The sequence below is a fragment of the Periplaneta americana genome, chromosome 17 (assembly GCF_040183065.1).
Source record: "Periplaneta americana isolate PAMFEO1 chromosome 17, P.americana_PAMFEO1_priV1, whole genome shotgun sequence".
Classification (NCBI taxonomy): Eukaryota; Metazoa; Arthropoda; class Insecta; order Blattodea; family Blattidae; genus Periplaneta; species Periplaneta americana.
In genome coordinates, this window is record NC_091133.1 from 76,413,001 (window position 1) to 76,425,653 (window position 12,653).

The 12,653-nt window shown below is 36.1% G+C and overlaps 1 protein-coding gene across 2 annotated transcripts in view; it reads left to right on the top strand.

Moving 5' to 3' along the window:
- LOC138693424 (cilia- and flagella-associated protein 53-like) overlaps positions 1-12,653 on the top strand; it is a 76,121-nt gene that overhangs the window by 39,104 nt on the left and 24,364 nt on the right. For both annotated transcript variants that reach the window (XM_069817372.1, XM_069817373.1), the window contains one exon: positions 3,396-3,579. In XM_069817372.1, coding sequence (XP_069673473.1) covers positions 3,396-3,579 — 184 coding nt within the window. The remainder of the gene's footprint in view (positions 1-3,395; positions 3,580-12,653) is intronic.

The window sequence follows — 12,653 nt, forward strand, 5'->3', positions numbered from 1 at the left end:
TGACATGTATTTATTTAGCCTGACGAGTTTACTTCCTTGATTTGAATTGTAAATTATTTAAAAATAGCGTGTAAGAGGGCCTTAGACTAGAAATGTTTAGTTTAAATGTAGTTCTGTTTATAAATATGCATAAGGATGTCATTATTTGACTTATTTGAACTGTTGTATCAGTGAAGCGAGGTGAGTCAATGAAGTTATGGTTTTACAGTGCAGTGAACAGTTCCGATCAGTGATAATTTATAGCGTCAATGAAATGTGTTCTATAGTGTCAGTGAAATGTGTGCTAAAGCGTCAGTGAAATGCGTCATAGTGCCACTACAGGGAATGAGATAAGAGTAAAGTGAAAGACTATTGAAACTTATGTAGGACTTATACATAATTATGTAGGTTGTACTGTAAAATTAGGTATTTTATTTATGTTTTATTATTATTGTGTTAAATTGTATTGTGTATTCTTATTGTATTGTGTATAAAATTGTATTGTGTATTGTAAATTTTATTGTGTATTGCTTATCATCTTATTGTGTACTGTTAATATTGTATATACCACTGCCACCGGGTGCTTGCCCACTTGCAGTGTATACATACATACATACATACATACATACATACATACATACATACATACATACATACATACATACATACATACATACATACATACATACATACATACATACATACATACATACATACATACATACAAGTACCAGATAATAGTCCTTGCTCATGTCCTAAAATTGTTACATGTCAACAGATGAAATATTTTTGACACTAGGGTATAATGGACCAAAACTTGAGTTAAAAATATTATAAGTCTATATAGGTGAGAGTCGGGTAGTATCGGACATCGGGTAGTATCGGACAGTGCGTTTCTTTCATCTGCCACCATATGGTAGTACTTGAATGGCATGGTTACGTTTCTCTATGCGACATCACAGAAACGTAACCATGTCAATCAGGTACTATCATCGTGTGGTAGATGAAAGAAACTCACTGTCCGAAAAGAAGGCCTTAAGGCCTTAACTCTGCCAGGTTAAATAACGCCATTATTATTATTATTATTATTATTATTATTTTTATTATTATTATTATTATTATTATTATTATTATTATTGTTGTTTAATATACACTCTTATTCTTATAATATAAATTGCGGAGTCCCGCAGGGATCTACTTTAGGACCTCTCCTATTTATTATATTCATAGATGATATATGCAAAAGAATAAGTTCTGACTGTTTATTATTTGCAGACGATTTAAAAATTTTTCGTACAATCAAAAGTAGTACTGACTGTCAATCACTTCAATGTGACATTAATTCAGTCGCTAAATGGTCGGAAGACAATGGTATGACAATTAACGTATCCAAAACTAATGTAATAACCTTTTCTAGAAAAACTTCTTCACTGAAATTTAATTATTATCTAAATAATGTACTAATTAACAGAACGGATTGCGTAAAAGATTTGGGAATATTCTTTGACAGTAAATTGTATTTTCATAGTCACGTTGATTACATTTACAATCACGCAATCAGAATGCTAGGAATAATACAGTCAATAACTTATTCTTTTTCCACGCCCGATTCTCTTTTAATGCTATACTATACATTGGTGCGATCGAAACTCGAATATGCATCTGTAGTTTGGAACTCGATTACAACTACGGACTCGGCTAAATTAGAAAATATACAAAGAAAATTTATATCCTTATGTTCATTCAGATTTCTGCCCATTAATTCCGGGTATAGTTATGAGAGAAAATGTGAATATTTTAATTGTCAAAATCTATATGCTAGACGCCATGAGCTAGATTATCTGTTCTTTTGTAAAGTCCTCAAAGGTGATATATCCTGTGACTCTTTCTTAAACAGTATTACCTTACGTAGTCCAACAAAAGATATGAGAGCCCACAAACTTTTCTATATTAGAAATTCGAAATTTCTTTCACCAGTCTCCAGATGCATTAAAAATGCCAACATGCATGGCTGCGAATTCGATCCCTTCAATGTATAGACTTTGTTTGTTCTTGGCAACGATTTATCATTTATGTATTCTTTTAGGCATTATACTCAATTAACATTGTCTCATACTATTCTTAGTTATCCATTCATCGTCATTATTGTAATTATATTTATGTGTAATAATTATTTTTGTTTTATGTTTTTGTTATATTTGTGCTGAACTGTAATTGGCCACTGGCTGTTGTACAGCACATTAAATAAATAAATAAATAAATAAATAAATAAAATAAAATAAAAATTATTATTATTATTATTATTATTATTATTATTACTATTATTATTATTATTATTATTACCCGATGTCCGATACTACCCGACTGTCCCCTACACTTTACCAAGTACGTTCCTTTCGGGGATGTAGTGTAATGCGATCTATTCATTTAACTTTAGTAATTAAGGTCAGTTATTCAATATAAGTTATATTAATCCGTGGCGCTACAGCCCTTGAAGGGCCTAGACCGACCAGCCGGCTGCTAGTATCACGTTCACATGCCAAAGCAGAGGTAAACGATCATCCAACCAGAATGGAGTTATCGTGTGGTTAGCACGATCCCCCAGCCGTTATAGCTGGATTTTGCAATCGGATTTCGCTACTTATCGTTCATCACGATGCTGGGTGGGTACCGGTCCCATACACTGACCGAAATTTCATGAGAAAATTTCTTCCTTCATGAGGGCTCGAACCAGCGCGCATTCCATAATGCGAATCCTAGACAGGATGCCTTAGACCACGACTCTACAGCGCGGGACATATAAGTTATATTATATGTACAGTATAAAATAGGCATTTAAAACGCTATAGACTATAATATACCTATATTAGTGGTTTGTAACGATATTCTGAGCATATTCCTTTCCTTACATTAGAAATTTAGCTGAAGATCGACAAAGGAGTTTATAACTAGTGGTAGGCAATCTCGTAACAATAAGGAGCCGGAAGGGATAAATGTGTAGACTAAATTTTGCTACAGGAACTAAAAATAGATTGTTGTGTACGTATATCACAGTTCAATTCTCTTAGCAAAAAACTTTTCCCGTCGAGACCACACTTTGTTCCATAATGTGTGACAGGCGATATAAAATTGCCGAGAAAGAGAGAGAGACAGAGAGAGAGTTAATTACTATTGAACCAATGAAAGAGGTCTCGTTCCACGCTTGTCTTGAAGTTGGGTAGACTGAAGCGTTCTACACCCGCCCAACGAAATTTTGTCACTCGCATCTTCGTCTTCATTTTCATCCAAGATTCACACGATGTGACAGAAAAGAACAAAGGAAGACAGACAAATAGACTGTATCAAAGATATACCATTATTGAAAGCGGTATTCTGTGAATAATTGTGTTGTTTACTACAAACTTTAATGGTTTTAGGTGACGAGAGAAATAGCAGACGCAAGGAGGAAGTTTCAGAGAGACAAGGAGACTGCAGAGATGCTGTTGCTGCAGCAGAAATCCATCGAAGCACAGAACAAGGAAGAGAGACAGAGGATCCTGGAGGAGGAAGTCAGGATGAAGAAGCAGATCGACGCGGAGTTACGGAAGGAAAAAATGAACGGTAAAGCATTAAATATGAAGTACCGGTATCTAGGTATGTAAAATTATAAAGTCTTTGATAATGATAGTTTCCACTTTTCTCCCCATTTCCAAGATTGTGACAGTCTCAGATGCCTTTGTCAATGCAACAAATCGTAGAAAAAATTTCATACGAAATATACATTGCAAAAGTGATACAAAGAAGCGAATTTTTGGGGTCTTCGTACCGTGTCACAGTTTAAAAACAAGCAACGTTTCGTAGCTACGTATCAGTTTCATCATCAGTGAAAGAAATATTGTGTAATAGTTATTGCTAACATCCAATGTGCCCCTTTCCTGGATTATTTTGTTGACGGAACCCATAAATAGTTCAGCAAAGTATGGATATTTCGTCTACGATACTTTGAGAATCCAAAAAATCTTACAGCTGCGTTGAAAGGTTGAAGTTTTAAATCATACTTACGATGAAGATGGAGTTTTCCGTCTTTTCTGCATCGGTGATAAGTTGCGAATGGGAAACTTGAACGATGCAATAAACTACTACTTGACAATACTGACTGGTGCGATCTTGCAACATTACTTCTATTCAGACGGAGTGCAACTTTCTTGTGCATAGTACTTCACACGTACGACAACCAATGTAGAAATTTATTAACATATTCCTACTAAAAAGCTGAACGCGAACAAAATATTTTGTCCAATATACAGGGTATTACACATATTCGATATTTTAGGAGATGATAGTATGCATTAAAACAAGAAAACTATGTCTAATAAACACGGGTCCTACAACACATACTTTCTGGGATCTGAATACTTGTTCGTAGGAGGTGCTGAATGTGACGTCCATTCATGACAATGCATTTCTCTGCCCCACAATACAGCAGACTACCAGATAATCATACCGTAGTTGACATCCCTGACTTGGGATATTGATACGTCGCAAGGAATACTCAAAACAAAAGTCTGGTTGCGGATATGAGCGGGGTTCAGCAGAGATTGTGTTGTGAATTTTCGTAATCAGCATGTGTTGGCTGATAAAAATCCCCATGCAGTTGAAGAAACAAGGCATCAGCACCGTTTCTCCATCAACTTATGGGCAGGTGTTCTTGTATTGTTCACGACACAATTTTATACCATGTATCTGTAAGAAAAAGCTTCAAAACAACAAAAAATAGCATTGTCTTAGAAACGGTTACTTAGCAACCATGCAATATATTACGTCATATGCAGTACTCATTCTTTACGCCTTAACATTGTATTTTATAAATTTATAATTTTTTTTTAATATTTTAATGCTAGAACAGCATAAAACATTGCTTACGCTCACGTGCTAAACATTTACTCTTGCCATATTTACCAAGATTATACACTAGTTACATATATTACTATTAACCCATCTTAGTGACACAGTATATTGTTCATCAAAACGTTAGCAACTGTCAGATATGGCTCATTACTTCACATTTTGTGAAAAAGTTTTTTGATTATAAACAAATATTTCATTTACATCCGACCAGCAGCACAGGAATTTTTACATCATGCTAGGACTTTAAAAAATTCACTATGACTAATATTATTACAAGAGTAAAATAATTATAATAATTAATTGCATATTACACGTGACTAAAAGTCCATTAAGTGTTTGTGAGAAATTATGATACTCAGGGTAAGAGTCTTATAACTGTACAGGTATATTGTAATCCACTCAAGTTATAATGACTGACAGAAAGAATTCTAGAAGAAGATCCATGCCCGTTTTATCTTCGTGGTCACAATGCCACGATTTTCCGCAGTCACGACGTACAATACGATTATTAAATAAATTTTAGTCCTGACAGTCGCCAACAATGTGCGTCTGGGTCAGGTGAATCCATTAAGTTACGCCAAGGGGTGTTCGGGTTAGTCAGTCGCTTGCATTCAGAGCGATCGGATGTCACGCTTGTGGTAGAATGATGTGTTTCCAGTACAGTTAAGCTGTACTGCATTTCTTTACTGACCCCTCGCTCTTATTTCTACTCCGGAACTCTCCCCACTACTCCTACTACTTCCCCTCTTTCGCGTCGCCGAGCTGTCAGGACTAAATAATCGATCTGTAATTATTCTGTTTTACAAAGGAAATTACCATAAATTAATCTGTGGCAAATTATTTGATTGCGTCTTCCTGAATCCTTCATCAACCACCGTTTTCTTGTTTTATTTAAGAATAATGAGCAATAGAATGCACTCAACAATAAAATCAAAAGCGACCTTGGCCCCAATCCACATTCTAGTCAGCTGTGACTACAAGAAGCTTCTGAATGTGGAGTGTGACGCCACACCCATTTCCAGACGTTTGCTGGAAAGGAGAACTGAATGTTACTCGTATTATTTTCAGTACTGCAATAGGTATATTTTGACAAAATCGTCGTCATTGTCAGAATGATCTCTCCATCCAACAGGCCTGCAATCCAGTGCGCTCTCTGGAAATTTCTCAACTCTTATTCGACATACACGTCTCCTCCATTGTTCACTATAAGCTACTGTATCATATCTTGCACTGTATTTCTGGCTTCTAAGTGTTCTATTATTATTTCTTTTGGGGTTTCATCTCGTGTAGTAAAACCTGCCAATCGTCTAAAGCAGGCTTGCAGAACTGGGCGACAATTGTGACGCTGCGTCACTCATCGGATACGTCACTCACCCCTTCCTTCCATCCCCGTGTCATTGACTTGGTAGGGGAGGAGATTTGTATTCAGTGTCTGTCTTATGTGATTGCATACGGGCCACAGATACGTCATTCAACGCCGGTGGACTGTGGATGTGGAACGCTTTCCACCCCTCTCTCGCCAGTTCTGTATCCCTGGTCTAAAGAATCTCTTGTATTGCGTTTCCAATATTCTTTCGTCATTCTTTTTGAGCGTCCAGGTTTATAATCCAAACTTCAATGTTGATTTTGCTGTCAATTTATGAAGGCTCATCTGCGCTTCTCTTATTGTGCTTTTGTTTGAAAGTATCTCCTAATTATTCCATTCAGTTTATTTTACTTGTAAATTTTATTGTAGAGATTCTTATTGCCATTATATGTTTAATTCTTTCGTTGTGAAATGCTGGTTATTATTTCCACTGCACATTTACCGATGTTCACAAGATTACCAACACGCCAACACAAATTTTCGCGAAATAATGGAGGTACGGCTGCTTCTCGACCACTCTGTACTTACGAGACAATAGAAAGTCTTTATCTTTTCGATGGTTTGACCATTGACCATTATTTTAAACAGTAGGATTTCCTTATCTTACATGGCCGTTGATTTAGTTACTTTACGTCATCTACTTTTCATCCTTAATTAAGGTTGTAAAGGTAAGGTATTCCCCTTAGATTCCATCAAGGCTCATGAGCAGAGTTTGATGTGATCGGCACCATGCTCCGACTGCCTTTTTATCCCGGAAAAAACCGACACTGAATATGACAGAAGGCTTAGTGGACCTCGAGTTTGGTCTGGAATTTTGGTAACGAGAAAAATCCCACTTTTACTCGAGATTGAAATCGGAACCTTCGAATCTGTAGCCAGTTGCTCTACCAACTGAGCCACCCGGCCACAAATTGAGGTTTGCGGAATGTATTTTGAATAAAAATATAATGCTATAGCCTAATATGGAGACACTGTTGCCTGATGAACAGATTTGCTAAAATATAACTTGCCCAGGTAACAACATCGTCCAGTACAAATTAATCTTAGATTCTACAACTGAACTCAGATCTCTATGTAAAAATCAAACGTTCAAGTACAATGGTTACGCTTTTATATGAATGGAATGATTAATCTATAACAATATGGAAAAGTGAGCTTTAACCTACAACTATTATGATGTGCATACGTTCAATTTCCTTTTCTGCTCTTACTTAATTCTTCTGTTCTTATAAATCTGGACGCAAGCACTCGTAAACTCTTCATCCACTGCACGAAACAGAGAAAAATTCAGTTCTTGCACGCGAGCCGACAGTAATATTCATGGGAGCGGAGTCGGTGTAATCATTTGCATGTATTACTCTGCGCGGAGTACAAGTGATATTTTACATTATAATGTTCCCAGATTCTTTGTTGCATTTATTCATTGCGTGACTGTACGATAGATAAAAACACAATCACATCTACACAATGCCCTCTCTGCTAACAACTTGCCGATAGTATTCTGCTATTTCTATTGTAATATATTGAGCAGGCAATTAACCCTTTCAGTCATTATGACAATTGTGAATAACACTATTGTTTCAGGACCGAACGCGAGCTCAGGAAACTAACAATCCGCTTTATTTACGTGCGCTGTATGCACTAAGGGAAAATTAATCAATGTCTAGTCTGGTCTTGAATTTTCGGGCATTTGTCTTCATTTTGAGACGATACAATACTCATTGTTCAGTTAATGCATTGTTAAGTATGATTGGCCAGTAACTGGAATAGGTAACTCTAGTAGTTCGAAATAGAAACATTTCTTCCTCTCCTGATGACGCAAATTGATGCAGACTGTTGAAACCATTGTTTCCTTTACACAAACAGTGTATTATCGAGATAACGAAGGAAAATATCCAAATATCCATAACTGGGCTACCAGGCATTTTTATTAATGCTAGAGGAAATGAAAAGACAAAAATGTTCCCCATTTAAAACTGTCCAGCGACTGAAATTTTATGGGTTTTGGATATCGTATATATCAATTTGTTATTTAGAACTGCTAACATTTGAAAGGCAGATGAATTAAGGTCACAACAGACCGAAATGGCTCAACAGAAATAAATAGGGAGAGATTAGTAGGCTGTTAGGTATGCGGAGAGCTGACTGCTAGATGCAGACATATAGGTAATTAGTTTGGTAATAGAATATACTAGTGGCTTGTGCAGCAAATGCTGCAAACTACGTTTATTAGAAGTTCAAATTACAATTTTTCAAATTTATTTCCAATAAAGAATAGCAGACATTTTGAAAGTTATTTGCTTCCATAATAGTGAAACATACTCCCTCTGAATGCTTTTTATGCCAAATGCATTTCCTTGAACCCATCCATCTTCAGTTCTTGAGTTTCAATGCGAAAACGCAAGTAACAATGTTAGGACGATCAGGGAATTTTTCATGTGGGAGTAATGCAGTAGCTATTTCAGGTCATTGCGGGTTATAGGTGAGAGTTAAGAAAATTTCAGGTTCGATTAAACCAAAGAAATATGAAATTAATTTTGATTTAGTTTTAAGACGCAGCTAAAATAGGAAGCATGACTCATTACTACCTAGGAAAATTGGAGAATCACACATATAAATATCTACATCACACTGTCATTATATATATGAAAAAACCCACATCACTTGACTAATAACTATAAAAATATTTCATTTTTAATAACAATATTGTTACCTTGAGTAAGTTTTATAGTTTTCAGTAACAATATATATAGCTGTTACTCAGTAAATTATAGAAATAAAGATCTAATTTAAAATATTCTTTCTGTGCGTCTACTTATATAAAACCTCAAAAGGTTTCACTTTCATATCATCAATATAGCATTAATGTAATTAGTGGCAAATAGGTCTACTTACATAATATTGCATTAACTATAATATTATTTCATTTTTAATAGTAATAATCCCATCTAACATTCTTAAGTTTTGTAGTTCTTAATATCAAATACACAGCTGTACTCGGAAAACTACAGTTCAGAGAATCAGACCTGTAAATTATTTTTATACGCCATCTGAACTCTAAATATGTCAGCAATCCTGCAGATCATGGCCTTCGTGTAATATTGTTTATTATAGTGTGTGTTTTGTTTTATTCTGAAAAGCCATATTTCTCAAAACTGATGACAGATGGATTTTGGAAAATAGGGAAATGATGTAGTGAAATTGACATTTCACTGAAAACTGCTATTTTTCTGAAAAACTTTGGCTTCCAAGCTTCAAAATGAGGAGTCATTTATTAAAATCCGTTCAGCCGTTTTCCCGTAATTTCCATTACCAGTTCAAATTATATATAGATAGGGTAAAGAGATTGATATAGGCCCTATTTCTTTTATATGGAAAAGGAGCCCGAAGGAAAGCACCGCAAGTTTGACCGGGCTTCTTGTGCCTTACAACTCCTTTAATTACGAATGACTGTGAAGTCCGAACTGCCGCTTTCTTTGTAGATAACGTAACTCAGATAATATGTAGTGCCATCTATTGATTCAGCCACGTAGACATAAAGATCCGATGAAGTCCTACTAGACTGTTTTCTTCACACTGCAAACTGATTCAATTTTGTACGTCAGTCACATTATTAATTACAGTACAGTAGTGGCAAAAAAAAAAAAAAAACCGGACCGATCCTTGTAGCTGATTTCAGAGCCTTGTTCACTCCAGAGCACGATAGACTGGTAACTAAGACTTTCGTGGTTCGAATCCTGCCCGGGAAGGAAACTTTTTTTGTTGTTCCTTATTCAAATTTATTCCCAATACTTTTCGATTGCAGCGATATTTTACAACTTAATTAACTTATTATTCCCAGAACATGAATTTTACCAGCAATCGAAAAGTATTGGGAATACATTTTTTAAAATAAGGAACAAAAAAAAAAGTTTCCTTCCCAGGCAGGATTCGAACCACGAAAGTCTTAATTACCAGTCTATCGTGCTCTGGAGTGAACAAGGCTCTGAAATCAGCTACAAGGGTCGGTTCGTTTTTTTTTTTTTTTTTTGCCACAGCTATATATCACGCCGCACCGTCTTGGGTGAGTGACAACAGAATACAGCAGGGAGGCTTAGTTTTGTCAACCATAAACACGACTCCACCAATACCAGGAATCGAACCCGGTTCTGCAGTCATTGCAAGTCACTGCTTTGTCAAATAAGCTATCAAGAAGGCTTATATAGAAGGGCGGGCAGAGGATACGAACCGGATGGCCCGGAGAGACACATGGTCAGGTGGATGGATTGATGGATGGATCGATAGACACACGGTCAGGTGGATGGATTAATGGATGGATCGATTGACAGACAGATAATTACGCAGGCAGGAGGAGGGACAGACAGACAGACAGACAGACAGGTGGACGGACGAACAGATAGATAGATAGATAGATAGATAGATAGATAGATAGATAGATAGATAGATAGATAGATAGATAGATAGATAGATAGATAGATAGATAGATTTATTATTGGGTTATTTTACGACGCTGTATCAACATCTAGGTTATTTAGCGTCTGAATGATATGAAGGTGATAATGCCGGTGAAATGAGTCCGGGGTCCAGCACCGAAAGTTACCCAGCATTTGCTTGTATTGGGTTGAGGGAAAACCCCGGAAAAAACCTCAACCAGGTATCTTGCCCCGACCGGGATTCGAACCCGGGCCACCTGGTTTCGCGGCCAGAGGCGCTGACCGTTACTCCACAGGTGTGGACTAGATAGATAGATAGATAGATAGATAGATAGATAGATAGATAGATAGATAGATAGATAGATAGATAGATAGATAGATAGACAGACAGATAGGCAGGCAGACAGACAGACGTATTACTCCCATGTACTTATTTCTCACATGACATATTTTGCAATTCAATCTATAGGCCTAAATAGGAGATATAATCTAACCTACAGTAATTTAATAACATTAATAGCATAGTGCAAAGAAATTGTTGCGAAATCATGTACTGTATAACCTATAATAGAAAAGTTTTTGATATCTTCTCAAGGTCTATTTTTAAGGAAAGTATGCTTACGTTGAACAAGTTAGTGTATTTCGCTTATTAAATTTAGCGGCTTTATTTAGTTAATCACCGGAACGTACCTTAATTGAGATACCCATTTCACACAACTAATGCCACTAATAACATCCACTGTGTGTGCGATATGGAAATTAATCCTAATGTTCCAGCAACCACAAATGGCGGCAAAATCATGAACGCATTAGTGCTTCGTTCTGTCCCTCTAATTACCTGGCAACTCTTCTTGTGTAAAACATCAAAACATGCGCATTTAAATGTACATAGTGTGTTAAATCAAAATTCGTAATATTAGCATTATCTTTTCACTCCCGAGATCCGGGTAAAAATGATACTGATATTTCTGAATGATGGCATTGATAACTGGAAAAGTTCCTATAGTAATACTGAACAGGTCGCGTTTGGAAATGATGCAGCTAAAATAAACAAGGGCCACAGAAAGCCAGGAGACGATAATCATAAGATTTGGTCTTTCATTGAGATTCTGTTTAGAATGTTTTTATTCTGAGTTTGAACCGTACCTTAACATTCAGAGTCGTCTCCAACTTTACAGAATTACTTACAGGTTACACTATCAGAATAGTAGTGTATTTCCGAATATATGAAAATAAAAAAATCATACGATATTGAAAACTAAAAGCAATGGTTTGAGAAAAGCGAATACCAGTGCTGCTTGTCTTGTAGACTTAGCGCCTAGAATTCTAGCGGACAAGAAGCAGTAATTCTGTTTCGCGAAAGTACTGGTAGCTACTTACTAATAAAGTTAGATGTAATAGATATTACCGCACTGTGCCTGGACATGATTTTATAGTTACATTTCTTCAATTAATATTGAAGGTATGTGCCACGTAGAAGAGGAGTAAATATAGTCCTTTTGAGAGATGAATCGGGGGGGGGGGGGAGAGTTAAACATTAAAGTATAATATCTCTGAGGTCGTTTGTGGAAGGTACATGTAGGCCCATAAAAGAAGAAAAATAGGAAACAAAGAACTAAAGATTGAACATTAGATACAAAAATATAGAGAAAGCAAAGTTTATCGTATTTCTTTTGTGAAGTACGTTTCCTATTTAAACAGACAACTCGTATGACTGCCTTTAGTTGAAAAAAATCCTTTCACTTGTTTTATGATGTGTTTTAAGACATTAAAATATAAGAGCACATTTTTTAAGCGGCAACTAATTCTGATTCAAAATTTTTATCAGTGACCCTCTTACTAACCGTTTATATTCTGCAAACTGACTATCTCTCCAGCGTATAGGGAATTACAAGTATGGACACTTCGGATTGGTATCTTTGATATAACAGGACTGATTTCAATGACCTTCAAACCAGGTTGAGCGTGAGATTCTGCTTCTTCGCTAG